The following is a 22,480-nucleotide window of genomic DNA, read 5'->3' as shown; positions in this document are numbered from 1 at the left end:
CCACCGTGCAAAGACTCTGCTGCAGACTATGGCAGAGTGCAATACCTCTGTTAACTCACAGAAGGATATAATAAGTAAGTAAAGCAATTCCTCCCTTACTTGGAGGGTGTGTGGAATGATCTCTGTTAATAATCACAGAGACAAAGGCAATGTGTGCGAAATGGCACCTACCTAGGTCCGCTCTTCTAGTGGTGCAAAAGAGACGAACAGCAGCGTAAGCCGCACAAAGCTCCTACCTGCGTTCGCTCCACTAGTGTGCGAGGACACGAACCACTAGATATGGCACCTGCCTAGGTCCGCTCTTCTAGTGGTGCAAAAGAGACGAACAGCAGCGTAAGCCGCACAAATTGGTCTCCGGATGGTATGCCGAAGATAGATTCAACTCAATTTGCAGAAGGCTACAAAGATCTCGCCAGAAACGGGAAGCAAATTGCGGGCCTCTATCACAAATGATACGATCTGGCATCCCGTGAAGCCTAAAGACATGCTTGAGGAATAGTTTGGCTAGTACCCTGGAAGATGGGATTCTCGATAACGGTACGAGATGAACCATCCGGGAGAAATGGTCCGTAATGACCCACACAAATCTATGTCCCTGTGAACATGGAAGATCACCCACAAAGTCCATGCCTACCACCTCCCATGGTCTATCTGGCACTGGTAAAGGATGCAAGAGCCCAGCCGGTCTCTGCCGTAATGGACGGTTGCGAGCACACGAGTAGCAGGAACCGACATATCTCTTGACGTGGCTGGCTAAGTGTGGCCACCAATACCACCTCTCCAGTAACTCTCGTGTCCGTCTAATACCAAAATGCCCACCCACCTTTGAGGTGTGGGCCCATGACAGTATATCATTCTGTCGATCAGGCGGAACAAAGGTCTTGCCCGGTGGGATTTGGTCTAACGTCACAGGCGAGAGCGTATGAAAAACCCTGGAGGGAAGGATAAGACGAGGTTCGTCAATCTCTTCCTGGGTAGAAAGCATAGAGCGAGACAGGGCGTCTGCCTTGTTATTCTTACTCCCAGACAGATAGTTGATGGAGAAGTGAAAGCGGGAGAAAAACAAGGACCAGCGGGCTTGCCGAGGATTCAGACGCTGAGCGGTTTGTAAGTACGTCAGATTCTTATGGTCTGTATAGACCTGGAAAGGATGTTTCGCTCCTTCCAGCAAGTGACGCCACTCCTCCAAGGCTAATCTCAAGGCGAGCAGTTCCCTATCCCCAATGGTATAGTTTCTCTCTGCCGGTGAAAAGGTTTTAGCAAAGAAGAAACACGGCCTTTTTCTACCTGCACCGTTCTTTTGATACAAGACCGCACCAGCACCCACTGAAGAGGCATCAACCTCTAAGAGGAAGGGCTTACTCTCATCGGGTCTTTGAAGAACGGGAGCAGTTGAAAAGTGTCTTTTTACTGCCTCAAAAGCCTGAGATGTCTCAGTAGACCAGGCTTTGGGATTAGCACCTTTCTTAGTCAAGGCCACCAAAGGGGCCACCAAAGTAGAAAAATGGGGTATGAACTGCCTGTAATAATTTATGAATCCTAAGAAGCGTTGCACCGCCTTCAAGGAATGAGGTTCGGACCATTGCAGGACAGCAGAGAGCTTCGCAGGATCCATAGCCAGGCCCTCTTGTGAGATAATGTAACCCAAAAAAGGCAATGAGGACTGCTCGAATACACATTTCTCGAGTTTAGCAAACAATGAGTGCTCCCTTAAACGGGAAAGGACACGAACGACATCCTGACGATGAGTCTCCAGATCAGGAGAAAAAATCAGGATGTCGTCCAGATACACCACTACTGAGGATAACAGTAAATCCCTGAACACATCGTTTACGAAGTCCTGAAATACTGCGGGTGCATTACATAACCCAAAAGGCATGACGAGGTATTCATAGTGACCGTCTCGGGTGTTAAAAGCGGTCTTCCATTCGTCACCCTTTCGAATTCGTACCAAGTTATACGCACCCCGCAGATCCAACTTCGTAAAAACTTGAGCTCCTCTCAGTCTGTCAAAGAGCTCCGAAATTAAAGGTAATGGGTATTTGTTCTTTATTGTGATTGCGTTGAGACCCCTGTAATCTATGCAGGGACGCAAATCACCCTCTTTCTTCCGAACAAAGAAAAACCCAGCTCCCGCGGGAGAGACAGACTTACGAATGAACCCCTTCTCTAAACTCTCTCTTATATAGGTCGACATGGCCTCCGACTCAGGTATCGACAGGGGGTAACGTTCCTTATACTGCGTCTGGCAGTTGTTCGTATCCTCGCACACTAGGGGAGCGAACAGAGGTAGGAGCTTTGTGCGGCTTACGCTGCTGTTCGTCTCTTTTGCACCACTAGAACAGCGGACCTAGGCAGGTGCCATATCTAGTGTTTCGTGTCCTTGCACACTAGTGGAGCGAACGCGGGTAGGAGCTTTGTGCGGCTTACGCTGCTGTTCGTCTCTTTTGCACTACTAAAAGAGCGGACCTAGGTAGGTGCCATTTCGCACACATTGCCTTTGTCTCTGTGATTATTAACAGAGATCATTCCACACACCCTCCAAGTAAGGGAGGAATTGCTTTACTTACTTATTATATCCTTCTGTGAGTTAACAGAGGTATTGCACTCTGCCATAGTCTGCAGAAAAGTCTTTGCACGGTGGACCCTGACTGTCTGATACTCCTTTAGGTTATCAGACAGCCCCCCGTAACACTGCCATGAGGTCATCAATGACGTGGCGGTTCCGGACAGGTCGCATGTGACGTCACTGATGACATAGTACTCTGCTATTGGACCTTGGTGGTTCCACCCTGGGTTTGGGGCGGACCCAGGTTATAAAAGGGGCTGGAGATAACATGGAGGTGCGCAGTCTTCACATTTGCTCAGTCAGAGTGTGGCGCCCCTGACCTGGTCAGGTACCACTGAGTACTGCACCCATGCTGGGGACAGTACAAAACAGGTAATCCAGAAGGCTGACCGAGGTGTGACTACACAGGCGCATAGTGATCAGGTCTCACACATTTACCTTTGAGAGGACCCCTGGGGATCCCAGGAGGGGGCGAAGCCTCCATCTCCACCCGAGGGGTGGAAGGGGCGAAGCCTCCATCTCCACTCGAGGGGTGTGGTAGAGAGCCTGGTTGCTAGGTGACGTAGGCAAGAATAGGAGAGGAGGAGCAGTGAGCCAGTTTAGTGTGCAGCTCAGGGAAAGCAGACGTGAGGAGCAGACCCTGGAGCTGTGGCAGTCTAACAGCGTCCGCGCAGTGACTACCGACGGGGGAGAACGGTCACCTGGGAGTGCTGCCCGAAATCCACACACAGCTAAAGAGAGAGCAACGGAGTGGAAAGTAAGGAGACTGTCAGGGAGAACCAGGCCCAAACGGGTAGCAGGTCCCAGTGCAGGGATAGATTCACCTTTCCTTTGCCAAACCTGCATGAGGGGGCACTTTACACCCCCAAGACAACACCACAGAGTCCACAGCCACGTAGCCAAAGTTAGGGCCCATAGCTCACAGGAGGCAAGCAGCCGGAGTGACCTGGTCCAGGCTACAAGCAAACGGGCCAAAACGAAGGGGAGAGAGGCACCAGCAACTTCCCTGGGCGACCCCAGCAGGGCTTAAAGCAGGGGTTACCCCAAAACACAACGGGCTAAGGAAGGCGAGTTGGTAGCCACCCTCATAAGTCAGCCTGAAGGACACCTGGTTCCAGCCTGGTTCATCCCAGCTACGCCCGGGTTACTCACCCTGCCACCATCAGTGAGTAAAATCCCTGAAAGACATCCTGCTTGTGCGTGTGAGTCATTCTGCGACTTGTAGTTCCACACACCTACACGGGACCCTGGGGCATGCCTCACTCTCAGGAGGCTATTCCAACTGACTGCACCTACCATCAGCCCCAGGCACCCCTAACCTGCAGTGGCGGTCCCCACTGACCGCAATTCTGAGAGTGGCGTCACGACAATCAAAATAGAGGATTTCCTACCTGTGACAAGATCCAGCCGCGTGGAGTCCCTGAAGGTAATGCACCGCTGCACCGACACCGAGCCTCGGGGCCCCACACATCTGGCGTCACGAACAGGATAAGGACTAGACCTGTTCAGACAGGTGACCATGTGCCTGGGCGGTCCGCTTGGAAAATTGGAAGCGCCGCCATATTGCCACCATGAAAAGCGCGCTGAAAAACAACAGCAGCCCGCGCTGGGAGAAGTTACCGCCCACGAAGAGGTGTGGCTACCCAGAGATCCCCTGAAGAGTCCTGTCCTCGCAAGTGATGAGAGCGGAGGCGTTCAGAGACGTCGGGACAGAAAGGGAGCCAGAAGCCTGCTGCTGGAAAAGGCAGAGCAGGAACTGATAAGCCTGCTGTTGGGAGAAGAGTTCAAGGCAGTGAAGGAACTGGGACTGAGACTGCAAGGAAGAGTTGGAAGTCTGCTGCTGAGGAAAGATCTGCAGAGCGGCGACGACGTGGTGAAGATGGCGTCTGAAGATAGGAGCCCAGAGCCGGGTTCCGCTGCCTGGTGGTCCTGGGAGCTTGCCCAGTTCAGTAACCGACTGGAAGCGAGGATCGTGCAGCAGATCCGAGAGGGACGTGCGGAGCTGCAGGAGATGGCTGCGGCGGTTCAGGCCTACGAGAGGGGAACCGCACGACGAGTGCCAGACCGAGCGGCGACGACTCAGGCCCCGACGATGTTACCGATGGGTGAGTCCTGTGTTGCCCCTGTCAGCGCGAGTGCCCCGACCCTTGCTGCCATGCCCGCGGTCCCTGAAGAGGCGCCCGGCGCTGCGACGCTGAATCAGGCCGCAGCCACGCCAGGTGCGGCCCGCCAAGCCCAGGCCGCCGCAACGATGCCCAGCCCGGCCCGCAAAGATCCGGCTGCCACCGCGACCCTCCTCCACGCCGCGGGTGTGACGCTGACCCAGGCCGCCGCCATGCTAGGCCCGGCCCGCCAAGACCCCACCGCAGCAGCGACGCTCGTCCGCACCGCAAGTGAGGTGCTGAACCAGGCCGCAGCCACGTCAGGTGCGGCCCGCCAAGGACCGGCTGCAGCTGCGACGCCAATCCAGGCCGCAGAAGCGCCCAGCCCGGCCCGCACAGATCCCATCGCAGCTGCAACGCCAATCCAGGCCGCCGCAGCGATGCCCTGCTCGGCCCGCCAAGACCAGGCCGCTGCCACGGCAGGCTCGGCCCGCCAAGACCAGGCCGCTGCCACGCCAGGCTCGGCCCGCCAAGACAAGACGGAACAATTATTTACCCCGGCCTGCAAGGCCAGAGCAGACACCGCTCCCCAGTCCAAGGAAGTCCCTGCTAGGAAGTCCCTGCTGGGGGAGGACCCCGAATACTGGAAGCTGAAGGCTGACCTAGAGGCTCACTTCCCAAAGGAGATGGTGGACCGGTATCTGCTCCCTCCGCATGCTCAAAGGAAGACTCCTGCAACCTTCATGCCAAAGGGTCCTCCGTCCTGGCCTGCTGATGAAAATCCATCCCTAGCGCTGCCACCAGAGGAGTGCCCAGAAGAACTAAGGGGGAGGGGAGGCCAGGAAGCTGAGAAGCTGACCCCAGAGCCATCAGCAGTGGATGCAGCACCAGTCCAAGAGCCCGAGATGCTGCCGTACTCCCGCTGGGATGAAGAGGGCCCGACATCCTCCGCTGAGGAAGATTTGCCCAGATACCACACCTGGGAGCCTGCAAGCAGTGAAGTAGCAGCCCAGCAGAATCCAGCCCGCAAGACACGGCGCCGCAGCAGGACAAGGGATCCACCTGCACAGCAATCTCCAGATAGAAAAGACGAAGTAACAGCCAGAGACTTAGAGGAAAAGCAGTCATTAAGGAGAGCTAAATCCCAGGTCAGAGGCCCACTTTGTCGTGGAGTAGTGGAAGACTTTAGTTTAAAATCAGGATATGGCTTTATAGTTGTACCTGGAATGAAAGAAGGCATCTTTGTGAACAGAAGGGATTTTAGAGCACATTTACCCAGAGGACATCCAGGAAGAAACCTACGGGTAGGAGACTCAGTAGAATTCACAAAACATCAAGGAGAACGCGGATGGTACGCACTAGATGTCAGACCATGTACCAGCAATCCCTACAGTAAACCTGCTGTCTCAACATTACAAGATAAAGAAAGAGAAAAAGAAACAGACACAGAAGAAGAGGAAAGAAAAGACAAAGAACCCATTGATGAGACCACTACAGATGATGACAGAGATGGAGAAAGCAACAGGTGCCACAGCCCTACAGGCCCAAGCCCTGGTGAGGAGGAAGAAGGAGCAAAGTTCATGTAAAGTAAAGTAAAGTACAGAAGTTACAAGTTTTGACAAGTTTTGCAACGTTTACATGTTCAAGAAATGTGCCCACATGAACTAATGTGAGAAACCTCTTTTTGCACTTTAACCAATGAACCTTAAGGCTATGAACTGGCTATAGCCACAAACTCTCGCAGTGTAAATAGTTACCCCAGAGGTACCACCACCAGAGCCAGCCTGTTTATGGGGCCCGGCTCGCCTGCAACCAGGGAGCACGCCTGTTTATGGGGCCTGGCTCTCCACCACAAAGAGGGTACCTGGTCAGCACCAACTGTGGAGGCCGCCTCTACATCCTGCCAGAAGTGGCTGAAGGCGCGGCTCCACCAGGCCAGGTATACCCTGAAACCACCAGACCATGAAAGCCGCCTCTACATCCTGCCAGAAGTGGCTGAAGGTGCGGCCAACGGGAGAGGCAGATGGGAAGAAAGGTCTGGAGAAGCTGATGGCCCAGACCTGGTTACCAAAAGAAACCGGTGACCTGCTGCCTGAGAGGGTTTAGGGTGGGTTAACGGACTTGTGGGTGGAGGGTGGTGATGTATGGTACCTGTTGGTTTTAAAACGTTTTACCATGTTTTACTGTTTTATGCATTTTAAAATGTTGTCTTGCAGCCCGAGGACGTGCTGGTGATAACTAAGGGGGAATGTGGCGCCCCTGACCTGGTCAGGTACCACTGAGTACTGCACCCATGCTGGGGACAGTACAAAACAGGTAATCCAGAAGGCTGACCGAGGTGTGACTACACAGGCGCATAGTGATCAGGTCTCACACATTTACCTTTGAGAGGACCCCTGGGGATCCCAGGAGGGGGCGAAGCCTCCATCTCCACCCGAGGGGTGGAAGGGGCGAAGCCTCCATCTCCACTCGAGGGGTGTGGTAGAGAGCCTGGTTGCTAGGTGACGTAGGCAAGAATAGGAGAGGAGGAGCAGTGAGCCAGTTTAGTGTGCAGCTCAGGGAAAGCAGACGTGAGGAGCAGACCCTGGAGCTGTGGCAGTCTAACAGCGTCCGCGCAGTGACTACCGACGGGGGAGAACGGTCACCTGGGAGTGCTGCCCGAAATCCACACACAGCTAAAGAGAGAGCAACGGAGTGGAAAGTAAGGAGACTGTCAGGGAGAACCAGGCCCAAACGGGTAGCAGGTCCCAGTGCAGGGATAGATTCACCTTTCCTTTGCCAAACCTGCATGAGGGGGCACTTTACACCCCCAAGACAACACCACAGAGTCCACAGCCACGTAGCCAAAGTTAGGGCCCATAGCTCACAGGAGGCAAGCAGCCGGAGTGACCTGGTCCAGGCTACAAGCAAACGGGCCAAAACGAAGGGGAGAGAGGCACCAGCAACTTCCCTGGGCGACCCCAGCAGGGCTTCAAGCAGGGGTTACCCCAAAACACAACGGGCTAAGGAAGGCGAGTTGGTAGCCACCCTCATAAGTCAGCCTGAAGGACACCTGGTTCCAGCCTGGTTCATCCCAGCTACGCCCGGGTTACTCACCCTGCCACCATCAGTGAGTAAAATCCCTGAAAGACATCCTGCTTGTGCGTGTGAGTCATTCTGCGACTTGTAGTTCCACACACCTACACGGGACCCTGGGGCATGCCTCACTCTCAGGAGGCTATTCCAACTGACTGCACCTACCATCAGCCCCAGGCACCCCTAACCTGCAGTGGCGGTCCCCACTGACCGCAATTCTGAAAGTGGCGTCACGACAATCAAAATAGAGGATTTCCTACCTGTGACAAGATCCAGCCGCGTGGAGTCCCTGAAGGTAATGCACCGCTGCACCGACACCGAGCCTCGGGGCCCCACAAGAGCACACCTCCATGTTAGAGCCTCATTGCGGCATAAGCCTATGTTGGGAAGCGGTAGGTAGGGTTAGGCGAACGGTGCCTGTCACGCCAAGATTCGTGGCTCGGCACATCAGGGTCAGGCGCCGTGCTTCCCTCCTGCCGTTCCAGTCTTGCTATAGCAGCCGAGTGGCGTTAACTGGGTTGCGGCTGCTGTGCTTCCTGTCCGATTGTGCCCCCTACGCACACGGACAACGCACCTGCTGCGCCACCTGTCCGATTATGCCCCCTACGCACACGGACAACGCACCTGCTGCGCCACCTGTCCGATTGTGCCCCCTACGCACACGGACAACGCACCTGCTGCGCCACCTGTCCGGTTGTGCCCCCTACGCGCACGGACAGTGTACCCCAGGACCCCTGTGGAGTTAACAGGGTGTTCCTTATCCTCCTCGGCTTCCCGGTCAATGCTACTGGTGTACCCATCTGGCCTGACATGTCCTACACACACGTGGCCAGTCGAGAGGTGGCCAGAAACGCTAATCGGAGGACCGCTCGGCCTGACGTGTCCTACACACGTGGCCGACATGGCGCTTTCGTGGCGGTCTTCCGGTCGACGCTACCTGGTTACCACCCGGCCTGACGTGTTTCCTGCACACGTGGTTGGTGTAGTGCTAGGTGCACCAAAACGCTAATCGGGTTGTCGTCCGGTCCGACATGTCCCAACACACGTGACCAGTTCCCAGAGTTCCTGGGTTATCTCAGAGCCATCCAGCTCTATAGTCTCCGCCTAACTCTCAGGTGCCAGCAGCTCCTTTGTCATCTGGAGCACGGTGGGCCCCGACTGGCGATTAGGATATATACCCCCTGGTCCTAATCTGCCGGCCCCCCGTAACAGGTGTGTGCATGTGTTTCATATTTTATGCATTACTTTCATGAATTTTACAGCCATTATTATACTCAGAATATACATTTTTACCTGATCTGAAGTATTTAGAGGCTTTATCATTTCAGATAAGGTAAAATTTGATATTCTGATTGATAATTCCATGTGAATAACTCACAATCATCAGCAATTTATTTATTTATTTTTTTAATAAGTAGATGGTTTCACTTGAACCATTAGGCTATGTGTCCACGGGACAATGTACCCGCGAATTTTGCTGCAGAAAACCTGCGGATTTATTTTGATTTTCAAGATAAATCCGCAGGTTGTAGCAAAAGTACAGACATTTCCCATGTTATCCTACGGGATTTGGGGAGTGCTGTATCAATGGTGCGGTATGTGCGGCTGAGGAATATGCCTCGGATGTCCCGTGTCCCATGTCAATTATTCATATGTAAATATCTGCAGGAATTCCTGGCCCTCAACTATGGAGATACAGGGCGGGAATTCCGCAGGTATTTCTGCACTTGTGCCGCAGGTTTACCGCAACAAAAATGCTCAGAACCCGCAGCAATGGATAGCTACCGATTCCGGGGAGCAGCTGTGGACAAACTTGCGGAAATATTCGCGAGTACATTGTCCCATGGGCACATAGCCTTAGAACTGCCACATCATAGAAACTACAGAAGATATAGAGACGGACTGAGGCCTGAGTTATATGGAGTTTGTGAGAAACTTCCTAAAATCGTTTTTTTGTGTGCTTGCATCTTCAAAGAGACATGTCACCTAGTCAAAAGAAGACCGTTTATTGTGCCTCAGATTTGGGCCTTTTTATTTAGTGAGCCCGGTATGCTAATTTTGTTTTTAGCCAAGGCAGCATTGCTCCATGCAGAGCAGTCTAAAGAACCTACCCTGGAGAATTCTGTAAGCCACGCCCCCTTAGTGAACACTACCATCTTGGGCATAATAAATATAAAGGCCAATATCTCTACAACCACAGGGCAGATTAATAAAAAAAAGGAAATTGAATACTCAAGGGACAAGTGTGAATAAAATATAAGCTGAAACTGAACACTTTTCACCTACTTGGAGGTCACCTTTAAGTGTCCTCTACACTAAGAACATGATACCTGGGTAATATTCACAGCCATAATATGTCCATTAAGCCTCATAATCCTTTCTATCCAGTATGGACTCTACTTTCTGCCATGTAAAGATTCTGACATATGTTCATATTAATCTGTGAATGATTCACCTGGGTCGGCACTCATGCATGTCACCAGCTCCTTGGTAGCTAGGAAAATGTATCTTATTTGCTAGGTTTAGCAGAATTTCAGCCCTTCCTTCCCTATTGTCATATAAAGAAAGTGAATCAGAGTCTTTGTAGTTTGCAATTGACATCTCCGGCTCAGTGCAGTCACGACAAGATCCTTTCAGCTGTTCTGGAGCAAACTGTGAGGTGTTTGGGAGATGTAATATGTGTAATGCTCTCCCACTGTTACCGCGCACTACACTTACTGATCTTCCCTTAATACCTTGTAGATTTTCTATATCAAGTATAATTTGAATATAGTCAAAATGCTAACTGGGGATGTTGTCCTGTTAATGCTTGATGTGTGCGTCAAAGCAATAGGGTGCCAAGCTTTGTAGGAATGCTACTGCCTCTCGTGAATGGTTTTAAGGCGTCTTAAAGGGAATCTGTCAGCAGGTTTTTGCTATGTAATCTGGGAGCACAGGGCCTGATCCCAGTGATGCGTCACTACTGGGCTGCTTGGTGCAGTTCTGATAGAATACCTGTTTTCTCTGATGTAAATGTAGCTGTGGCGCCCTGGACAAGCCAGGACGTCACAGGTACTACACCAACACACCCCACACCCCGGTCAGGCACACCTAAGTCAAACAAAAATCCTTGTTGCCTCCCTCCAAAGACTGATGTTCACACCAGGGGGTGAGCCAGGCGGTTGGTCCCGCCCACCGAGGAGTTCACAGTCCTGGAGGCGGGAAAAGCAGAGCAGATTAGTTTGGAAGTGGAGAAGTGAGGTGGTAAAAGAGCAGTCTGAAGTTGGTCCGGGTGTGTGGCCCGGATGGAACAGCAAGGTTGGCAGACGGTGGTGACCGTCTGCAGGAGAGGCCTATTAGAGCTAGCCGTAAGGACCGTGGATGGGCGGTGGCCCGGCGCTACCGGACCGGTACGCAAAGAGAAGCCAGCACCAACCGGCAGGGCTTACGGACCCCGACAAGGCTAGGAGTCGCCGCTGAAATTGTCAAATCCGTTAGCGAAGGGAACCTCCGGGGTTTCCCAGCAGCCAAGTCCCGATAGAAGGCAACAGTCCAACCGTTAGAGGGAAACACAGTCACCGCCAAGGCTACAGTTCCCAGGGCCAGAGCCTGCGGGCAAAAGGGGCTCCTTCAGCACATATCCAAGCTGGGGAGCGGGTTACCGGTGGGAACCCATTGGAACCGTCTACACTATGCAGGTAGGGAAAGGCAGTCACCATCAACCTGCCGGGAGGAGAAACACCGCAGCCATCTGTGGGACCCGTCCATCCAGCCGTTTGTTTTACCGGAGACTTTGTGTTCATGATTGGCTGAGTGAGTACCACCGTGCCGTGCGGCGCAGCGCTGCCACCGCGACCCTGCACCTCACCAGCCCCCATAACCCGCCTGCCATCCATCCCTACCCCATCACCGGGCCCCGGGACAACCAACCCCCTACCCACGGAGGGGAGAACCAACATCCAAGCTGCTCCCTGTCATCACTCCCGGGATCCCCGTCCAGAGCAGCGGTGGTGTCACCAATCTCACCACAACCGTGGGTGGCGTCACGGACAATAAATCCCCAAAACCAAACCCCTTTTCACTCACGGGCGAGGAACGCCGCTCGAGTCCCTGGGATCCGGCCCACCGCTCGAGCCACCACCGAGCAGCAGCAGCAGCAGCCAGACCCGAGCAGTGGGTGAGCGCAGCGTCCCCTCCTCCGCCCGCGACATAGCAGTGATCAGAATGTTGAGCCCTGTGTAACCCTGCTGACATCACAGATTGGCAGCTTTCTGTTTACACTGGGAATTGTCAGCAGGATTCCAATTTGTAAAGGGGCAGAGTTAAACAGATTACGGTAGCTTGATTGGCTTGCATGTGACACCTAGTCTGACAGTGATAATTTCCTACTGATAAAACACTGATTGTACTTAAACTCTCTTGGGATACTTTATCTGAGAACCGCGGGCAATGAACTTAATTGAACTTATGAGTGAACTGCAGTTAATAATAATTGGAATATAATATTTATTCACTTATATAGCGCCATTAATTCCACAGTGCTTTACATACATTGGCAACACTGTCCCCATTGGGGATCCAAATCTACATTCCTTATCAGTTTGTCTTTGGAGTGTGGGACAAAACCCAGAGGAAACCTACGCAAACATGGGGAGAACATACAAACTCCTTGCAGATGTTGTCCTTGGTGGGATTTAAACCCAGGACCCCAGCGCTGCAAGACTGAGCCACCATGTCACTCTATTTTGCTGTGGGCTCTCGCAATACTTGGGCAGTGAATTCAGTTGAACTCATGACATCACTGTCCATCCCTGCCCGCGGTGGCTCATACACTACTTTGTGACCTGCTGCTGTGACCTGGGGTGACCTCATTGGTCATCTCAATTCACTGCAGTGGTTCTCACACAGATCAGTGTGTGAGGCTGCACTGACTGCACTCCCAGCCTGTAGAGGAACATTCTGTTCTTCATAGGCTAGGACAGTGAGTATGGGATCATCGTGGGACCTCCTAATTGGATTACAACGAACCTGCATTAGGGTTTTGCTGGAAAATAAATTGGTGAATGAGGGTGTTTCTTGTCTTTATTTATTTATTAATTTTCTCTTCTTATGTCTTTCTGATTTGCTTTTGGGGGACGTCTTGGGACTTTGTTATGGTTTATGGAGGACCTTTTTTTGCTAAAATTTGAAATAAATTGTGGAACTAGGGCTGTAGGCATTGGGTGCTTGTTCAAATACATTTTTTTTTGCATTACTAATACAAGGGCTTCATGCCAGCTGGCAATTTACAGGTGACATCAACCTCCATATATTACCAGATTTGCCACCGCACCAGGGCAAATTAGATTTGGCACATCTCATAGATGCGCCACTACTGGAATGACTGAGAGCTGCTATTTTTAGGCTGGAAAGGGTCAAATAACCATGGCCCTTCCCACCCTAATAATATCAGCAGTTGTCTGCTGTCTCTTGGCTGGTTTTTAAAAATTGGGAGATCCCACAAAGTTTTTCACAATAATTTGTTCAAATAGTTTTAAAAATCGGAATGGGATCCCCTCTATTTTTCAAAACCAGCCAAGATACAGCTGAGAGCTAAGGGTAGTAGCCTGCAGCTGCTGTTGTACCTGTGCTGGACATGAATTTTTTTTTCTTAATTATTTATTATTTCTGCTAAATGGCTGTACAAGGTATGTTGTTATCTTTCTCTATCTATTAATCTATGTATGTATTCTATGTAAATATGTATTCATCAATCTATCTGTCAGGGCTGTGGAGTCGGTAAACCAAACCTTCGACTCCGACTCCTCCTTCCCTTGCACCGACTCCACGACTCCGACTCCGACTCCCACATATATTGCTTATAGTTAAGTGAAAAAATGATTGTAGTACAATGTGAACATCAGACATTTAATCATTTTTATGATACAATAATCAAGATATTTAGATAGAACATAAAATATATTTATTGGAATACAACTTTAGAACACAAAAAACTGTAATAAATTGTAAATATGTTATACAATATGTAATATACAGTAGATTACATATATATATATATATATATATATATAGTGTGTGTGCATGTATAATATATATATATATATATATATATATATATATATATATATATATAAATTACATATTGTATTACATATTTACAATTTATTACAGTTTTTTGTGTTCTAAAGTTGGATTCCAATAAATATATTTTATGTTCTATCTAAATGTCTTGATTATTGTATCATAAAAATGATTAAATGTCTGATGTTCACATTGTACTACAATACATTTTTCACTTAAATATAAGCAATATACTAAATGTTATTATTTAGTATGTTTTTGTTGAAAACTGTTTTTTGCCACTTACATAGAGTATTACATAGTGTTATATATATATATATATCACATAGTATTATCTATAACACTATCTAATACACTCTGTAAGTGGCAAAAAACAGTTTTCAACAAAAACAGTAAATAACATTTGTGCAGTCTATGAATTTGTTGTAAGAAATAGAATTGCCTCCATCACATCCTCCTTCATAGATGACCTCAAATCTGACCCTATAGTTTTAAGGCTAGAGAACAACCTCTCTACAGTAACTTGGGTTGGAGGTAAAGCCGTAACCACACGGGCAACATCTCTAACAATTTCCGGGTATAAAGGAATTGCCTCATGCACAGTCAGTTTTGATGAACGGTTGAATTTTTCTATTTCTTTGAGAGCAAGTGAAAAATTTTACTGAAATCTGGTCAATCTGCTGCTATAGGAGATGGAGTAAAATCTTTTTCCTTGCGGCAACACTTTGCTGCTCCATGTCATCCAAATACTTGTCAAAGTAAAACTCCTCATCTGATGAGGATGAAGATATGGCAGCAGTAGCACTGTCAGGGCCCAAGTCCTTTTGCGCTTGGCAGTCCTGTAGCTGCTCATCCTAACTGCTACCTCACTCAAAGCTTCTGTTCCTTTAAATTGTCTCTCCAGGAAAGGAGACAAACTCTAGCGCAGCGCCACCTATTGAAGTAGCGATCATAAAAGTCAAAAGGGGATTTTTAACAATCCTTTGTATATGACTTAGGATTTATGCCAGATTAGAATCTCAATTTGAATCCTTTAGTAAGCTGTTGATTATTAAGCAGTATATGATGACTTGGGTCCACATAAATAGCTGCCAGAAGAATTTTATTTTCCAATAGCTGTGTCTCTCTCCGTTTCATTGAAGCAGAAATGCCATCTGCGATTAAACCTCCTCTTTGGGACAGGCAAAATAGCAAGTTCTTCCACTCCCTTATGAAAATGCCAGGAGTTAAATCCTCAGCTTGTAATTTTTTAGTCACGGTAAATGGATGATTAAGCAATTCCTTCAATTCAGCCACCTGTGTCTATTGACCTTCATTTAAGGTTACTTGAGGGTTCACCATATCTATAAGAAACGATTTTAGTTCAAACAATCGCTCAGTCATTAAATAAGTGCTGCCTCACCGAGTGGCTTGATCAACAATTGCCCCTTTCCCAGCACGTCTCTTCAAGATGGAATCAATTTTAGTGGTTCTGGTGGCAATAACCAACTTCCTCACTTTTCCAATCAGATTTCTAGCATGTCTGCCCAGTTTCACACATCCGGCATTTCACCGTTTTGGCGGATGTGGCGCATGCCAGTACAGTACGATACAGTACAGTGGCAGCGCCACAACGTCCGGGTCACATGCTCCGGTCACATGAAAGCATGTGACCGTCGTTTGTCGCGCTGCCACTGTACTGTATACACTGTACTGGAGTGCGCCGCATCCGCCAAACTGGCGAAAAGCCGGATGTGTGAAACCGGGGTCCCTCTTGCAGACTATCTCTTATTGCCAGCTGCAGCGTGTGCACAACACAGCGCATGTGATGATTAGTTAAGTGTTTTGAAGCTGCTTCAGCAAGATCATCTAATCCTAAAGTATCATTTTGCTGTTCTGTTGTAATATCTGTTTGTTCCTCAGTTACATGAACAGCACTGTGGCCTTCCATCTCACAAATACTAAATCTTAAATTTTCTTCAAGATGTTGTTCATTGCTATCATTCATCAGTTTAATTGTACTTATGTTTGAAGCATTGTTCGTTACAATGGCAAGAACCTGTTCTTTTTTGCGTTCCTAATCTTGCAGAACTTTTTCCATTAAGGCCTGGAGAAACTGGCTGCTGTGATGAGCTTTAGTATCTTTTACTGGCAATGTCTTACTAACAATTTATTTCTTGTCACAAACATATCGAACATTGATGGCAAAATAATGCAGAAAAATGCAGTGACTCTGGCATCCCAGCAAAGGCAATGGGTGAAAAGATAGGACATTCAGACACAGCGTTTTGTGAGGATCCTCACAAAGAATGAGCATGTCAGTTTGTGGCGGTTTTCTAATCTGCTTTTGCTATTGAAAGCATTATTTATGAGCTTCAGGTGTGCGTTTTTTTCTAAAAAGCTGATCTGCTTTTGCAGCTGAAAAACGTATCCTCAATAAACGCAGCAAAAACGCTGTGTGTGAATGTAGCCTTAGATCAGGAATAGAACAGACATAGGACATTTCATAAGTTTCCCAAATTCCTATGTAAACATTTTCATCACACTGCATTGCACTACTGTCCCCAATTTATTATATATTTTAGGAGTTGGAGTCGGTGCATTTTATACCGACTCCGACTCCACCAAAATGACCTCCGACTCAGACTCCAGAGCCCCGCTATCTATTCTATTCTATTTATACTATCTATCATTTTTCCAGCTTTGCACATCTTTTAAACATAAAAAAACATTTATTTCAGTAACATCCATTTTTTATCTAGTACGTGTAACACAGATGTCACATGGATACCATCCGTGTGCTGTCCATACTTGACCCGTGATGCAGGGAAAAAAATTGACTTGCCTCCTTGAGACTCACCCGGACACACAGGTGTTTCATATGGGCACACGGTCTGTATGCAAACACAGATATGTGAAGATCTCTATTGACTTTAACTAATATGAATATGAACGTGTCACCGGTACATGTGAAAACAGACACCACACAGATCAGAGACATGGAGGTGTGAAGGGTGCTCAAGGTATGGACTGTCATCGAACAGACGGGTGGCATGGGAGAGTGGAGTACAGCGATCTGCAACATGATGTCCATATTGTTATGATTAGAAATAGTGCTGACTACTGGGTTGCCACTCTGTTAGAGCCATAGTACAAGAGTAAATTTTGCCAGACATTCCCCCCCAGGTAAAGGAAGCTGTAGTATGGAAACAAGCTTGTTCACAATCTTAAGAGTGGTTTTCCCTAAGACATTTTGGAAATGGAGATTCTTATTCGAGTCTCTTTGGTGTGTGTTGCCTGTAGTAGCCGGGGTCTCAGAGCACCAGGCCTACACCTGTCACTCATCCACCTCTTACTGATCAATGTTTGAGATAGAAATGTTGTGTCAGGTCCATGTTCACTGCACCAACAGGATGAATGTAATGGTGGTGATCACCAGTCTCTGCTACAATACAGCCAGGTTCACGTGGCAGAACATTTGCAGTTTTACTTGCTCTTTGTTCTTTTTTTATATAAATAAGACGGGTGACAGATTGCTCATAAAATATTAACTTCTATTTACATAAGAAGCACACGTCCTGACTGTGCATCATTTCACAAATTCCATAAAGGTAGGATTAATAAACAAACTGGTTGGGAAAGTCCTTGCCAACATATACAGTCATAATAAAAAAATAAGTAACACAATATTCCAAAAGTAATTCTAGGATTTCATGTATCTGGACATAATAAGAAAAATCTGGTCCATAGAAGGTATTAATAATAGGCAAATACAACCTCAAGCTAACAACGTATGACAAATTACACCGTGTCATCATGCAACAAAACTATGCCAAAATCCAGAAGCAGTATGAGAAAAATTAAATACACCCTTTTTGATTCCATAGGAACATGAGCGGCCAGGTTCTGCTAATAAAATTACCTTGTTTAATTGTTCATCAGCAAATGGATAAACAATTCTACAGTAAGAAAGATTATTCAAAAATGGAAACCATTCAAAATAGTTGACCAAGTTGCTATGAGTGGACACCCAAGCAAATTCACCCCAAGGTCAGACTGTGGAATGAGCTTCAGCTCACACTTTGAATGCCACAGTCAGCTCATCAAGTGCATAAATTATAATACAAATTGAAAAAAAATGACTAAACAAGTATGACTTGTTTGGATGGGTTGCCAGGAGAAAAATTATGACAGCATGGCTAAGTCTTGCAAAGTTTCTAAACAAGTCACAAGACTTCTGGAACAATATCCTTGGACAGAAGAGGTCCAATTGGAGATGTTTGGCCTTAATTAGTGATAGGCAGACCTAGACTATAAAAGTCCAGATCTACGTGGTTTCAAATGTACCTGAGTGCTAGGCCCAGGTCCGGAGTTCTTAGGGAGCTCTGGGTAATGATCCAAGTTCGGCACCAAATCTGCATCTCTTGGTAAAAAAATGTGGTTTTCTGCCAAGAGACCTTGCAGGTATGTGAACCTGAGTTTACTGAGGTCACCCGAGGTCAGGTTACCTGCGATCACAGGTGAAGGACCGTGGAAACCTCCAGCTATGACTGCAACTAACCTGAGTGATGTCACCACTCATTGCACTGCTCATTCTCTGCCTGAAACTAACAGCAGGCAGTCATGTTTCATGGCTGCACGCTGTCACTTCAGATGTTACCGAGCTGGAATCGTCGTGGGACCTTATGTGGATTACATCTGACTTGGGTGTTTTGAGAGTTAATAAAGGGGTGACAGAGGGTGTTTTTTGCATTTTATTTCAAATAAACGATTTTTTTGGTTGTTTATGTTTATTTCTATTTGCTTACAGATTTGTATTGGGGGAGGTCTCATATACGCCAACCATTTCTAATCTAGGGCTGGGGGCTGCAGCCTGTAGCTGTATTCTTCATCTGTGCTAGATCTCATAATATGGTCGGACTCTACGCCAATTTTTTATTTATTTATTTTTACACCAATTTACAGTGACCCGCAGACAGGGCTGTGATCGCAAACAGTAACACACGCTGTCACATAGGCTGGGGGCGTGTCTGACTGCAACCAATCACAGACGCCAGGACGGTTGGTGGGTGGGGAAGCAGTGAATATGGATGAGCAATGATGAAAGTGGCCCCAGAAGAAATAGCAGCTGGAGACTCAGTAAGTATGAAGCGTTTGCCCCAATTCCCCTATCCCTTCTACTACAAATTTTACGGGCCAGATTCTAATTCCCATAGACTTATATTGGGACCGGCATCCAGCCAGATATCTGGAATCAATTCCGGGCCGGAACAGAATTTTTTAAAAATCTGGTTATATCCTCCAATCCAGGTCATCTCCGAGTTTGCCGATCATTCACTAGCCTTAATGCCTTGTGTCTCATTTCATGAAAATCAAACACAGCATATCAGCACTATATACCAACTCTCAAGCACTTTGGTGGAGGGGTGACAATCAGCTTGTCTTGCCACAACAGGACCAGGGCACCCTGAGTCAACCATGAACTCCTCTGTATACCAAGGTGTTCTAGAATAGCATCTGAGGCTAGATATCCAAAAGTTAGAGCCTGGCCAAAACTGGGTCATTCAACAGAACAATGATCCTAAGCACAGCACCAAATCCACATCAGAATGGCTGAAAGAGAAAATAATCAAGTCCAGAACTCAACCAAATTGGAAGTCTTCAGAATTTAGGACAGCTGTGCATAAACAAATGACCACAAACCTCAACCTGGACTTAACCAACTTTGTAAAGAAAAATGGTCCAGAAATTCTCCATAACGATGTGAGAGAATGATATGGTCATACAGAAAACAATTACTTGAAGTTGTTGTTCTACGAGCTGGCCAGTTTTTTGTCTTATTTTATTCCCTTTGGTCTAGTGAGTGTTCTATTTTTTGGGTTTATTTTTTTTTTAAACCCCTATGGAATATGGTTTCAGAGATAAGATTTTTAATTTAGCGCAATTTTTTTTCGGCAAGGGGATGTCTTTAAGATACTCTGCATAATTACTCTGTGAGAACTGCCCTCTTGTAAAAAAAAAAAAAACATAAAAAAATAGCTCTAAATAAAAAGGCCCTCTCTGTAACCATGCCCCGGCAGTGACTGACAGCTCTGTACTAATGCACTGCTGAGCCGGCTGTCAGTCAGCTCAGGGCATGGTTACAGCCGAGCCGTGATGGAAGCTGCGCCTCTATGACTGAAAACCGGAGACTGCCGGGCAAATTAAAGTTTATTTCTACCTTTTACTGCAGGTCTAAGTATCGTGGCTGCACAGCTTTGGAACCTGCAGATTAACCCTAAGCCTTTTTAGACATAACAGATTCCCATTAACCAAGTAGGTGAGGCTTAACCATTTGTGCTAGTGCCAACGATCAGAGCAGTGGGGAGGGCTTCTGCTGTAGCCAGTTATCTTACAGCCAGACACATGAAAAGAGGATATTGGTGTCATGTTTAGTTGCCTGTACGTATTTTAAAAAGTCAAAATTTTATTCCACTTATATTGTAAAGAAATTTAATAGTTGACACATTTTGAATTTTGAATGTTTCTTGCCCTTTATGTAACAACGTACCTGTTTAGGTAGACCCGCTTCTCAGTGTATTGTCCTTGGCCATGGTTGGGATCGTCATAGGGTTCGTTGATGATCACTTCCACCCCTTCTCCGTCTGAACTTTGCTCGTGGCTGTGCTTGCTGATCATGTACAGCTGTCCAATCCTGTACTACAAAGAGAAGAGACACGTGACAATGGAAGCTCGTCATGGCACAACCGGATTCGTATGTATTCGCATTGCTCCTTCTAACACAACACCTGATTTGGCATGCATTAGTGGAAAAGTTTCCATTTTTTTTGTTTCCATATTTGAAATGACATACTTAAGCTGAAATCTCTGCATGTTATAACAGGTGGGAATCTGGGGCATGCTAACTTGTTAGACATTGCAATGCTCATAGGCAGAGAATCACAGGCAGAGGAAAGCGTGGGAAGAACTGACATCGCTCTCGTGTCCAGACAAGCAGCGCTAGTTCCCACTGACTTCAGTATTGCTAGAAAAGTCAAGCCTCGCCGAAAAACAATGGAGTGAGAGAACTAGTTACAGGGTTTCCCTACCATATAATTATGGATATACTGCAATAATCTAAATCTGCAGGAAAATCACAGCTTCCTCGCCCACTGCTGCTCTTTCATTTAAAAGAAAGGTTCATTTATTGCATTGTTAATAACCTTTACCCATTATAGGGAAGGTGCAGAGCACGGAACACACAGACATGCAGAAATAAAGCAAAAAGTGACTTGAAATATGCATGTTCGAGTGAGAAATAATTACTACTTCCATATATGTGAACACTTAAGGGTATTCATTTGACATCATTATTACTTTAAAGGAAACATAAGAAAAATAAAGAAATGTGTGAAATAACAGTGACAGTATAGCACTTTTTGCCTCTGCGGCAGACCGGCCAGCCAAAGCTAGATGGCCTTAAACCTGAGCCCATTCACAGCTATCTGAATCATATCGGACCCCATGTAGATGACTTTTAGTGGATGAGCTGCACATCATGGGTTAAAGCTTCTGGAAGTAATAACTTCTCTGTTGTATTGTGTCATGCTACTTATACTATGTGCCTCATCTTGTCTGTTAGCTTCTCCTCACTAATCTGCTTTGGTTGTAGCATCTTTTGGATTGAGAATAATGTATGTACCTGTATGTTTTTGCTTGCCGGGTCTTTTTACCCAAAGTCCGTCTATGTCTGTGGCTTAAGTGCTTCAAGGTCTGATGAAGACTAATCAGCAAGTTGTTTTGTTATGGTACAGAGAATCTACATATGATTTCACATGTCTATATAGGAAGGATGTTTTGTCTATACATATGGAAATTCACAATGTGTCACATATCCTTTGTTTACTCAAGTTATGAAAACTATCAGCTTGAGGTTTTGCATAAGAAAATAAGTATGAGGATTCTATTAAAGGGAATCTGTCAGCAGGTTTTTACTTTGTAAGCTGAACACAGTATGCTGCAAGGGATAAAACACAGAATTCAGGGATGCCTGTCTTATCAAGGTCCGATCTTGGTATGTTTGTTTAAGCGAGCAGGACACAGCAGGACTTCCAATAGCTCGGACTACAATGTTACAAGCATGGCAGTCCGGCATTCAGCCTCCTCTGATTGACAGCTCACTGTCAATGTACAGTCTCTATAGAGAGCCTGGTGTGGGTGGAGACAGCTATATCAGCTCTGAAGCATTGCTAAATCTAAAAATTCTAATTGTGTGAGAACAGCTGCAACCAGTAATCTAAGTCATACATCATTGGATTCAGAATCTCCTCACCTACATTATGCTGCTCTCAGATGAGGTAGCAAAAACATGCTGATAGATTCCCTTTTGATTGAAAATCTAGCATGTATCAGACCTTTAAGTCAAAGCTCCTTGAATGAAAGCTCCTTGAGATTAGCAGATAACAGACACTTAAGGCGGCGTTACACACTACGATTTATCTGACAATATGTCGGCGGGGTCACGGTTTCCGTGACGCACATCCGGCATCGTTAGCAACGTCGTTGCGTGTGACACCGACATGCGACTCCGAACGATCGCAAATAGGTTGAAAATCGTTGATCGTTAACACGTCGTTCATTTTCAAAATATTGTTCATCGTTTGGAACACAGCAGACATATTGGTATGTTTGACACTCTGCAAACGACGAACAACAT

The 22,480-nt window shown here is 47.2% G+C and overlaps 1 protein-coding gene across 1 annotated transcript in view; it reads right to left on the bottom strand.

Annotated features, from left to right (window-relative positions):
- The window catches only part of LOC142256949 (cytoplasmic phosphatidylinositol transfer protein 1-like), a 221,297-nt gene that overhangs the window by 110,304 nt on the left and 88,513 nt on the right, over positions 1-22,480 (bottom strand). The window contains exon 2 of the mRNA XM_075328963.1: positions 20,336-20,484. Coding sequence (XP_075185078.1) covers positions 20,336-20,484 — 149 coding nt within the window. The remainder of the gene's footprint in view (positions 1-20,335; positions 20,485-22,480) is intronic.

This window comes from Anomaloglossus baeobatrachus, chromosome 11 (genome assembly GCF_048569485.1).
Source record: "Anomaloglossus baeobatrachus isolate aAnoBae1 chromosome 11, aAnoBae1.hap1, whole genome shotgun sequence".
Classification (NCBI taxonomy): Eukaryota; Metazoa; Chordata; class Amphibia; order Anura; family Aromobatidae; genus Anomaloglossus; species Anomaloglossus baeobatrachus.
Note: the sequence above shows the minus strand (reverse complement) of the source record. Positions and strands in the feature narration are given on the sequence as shown.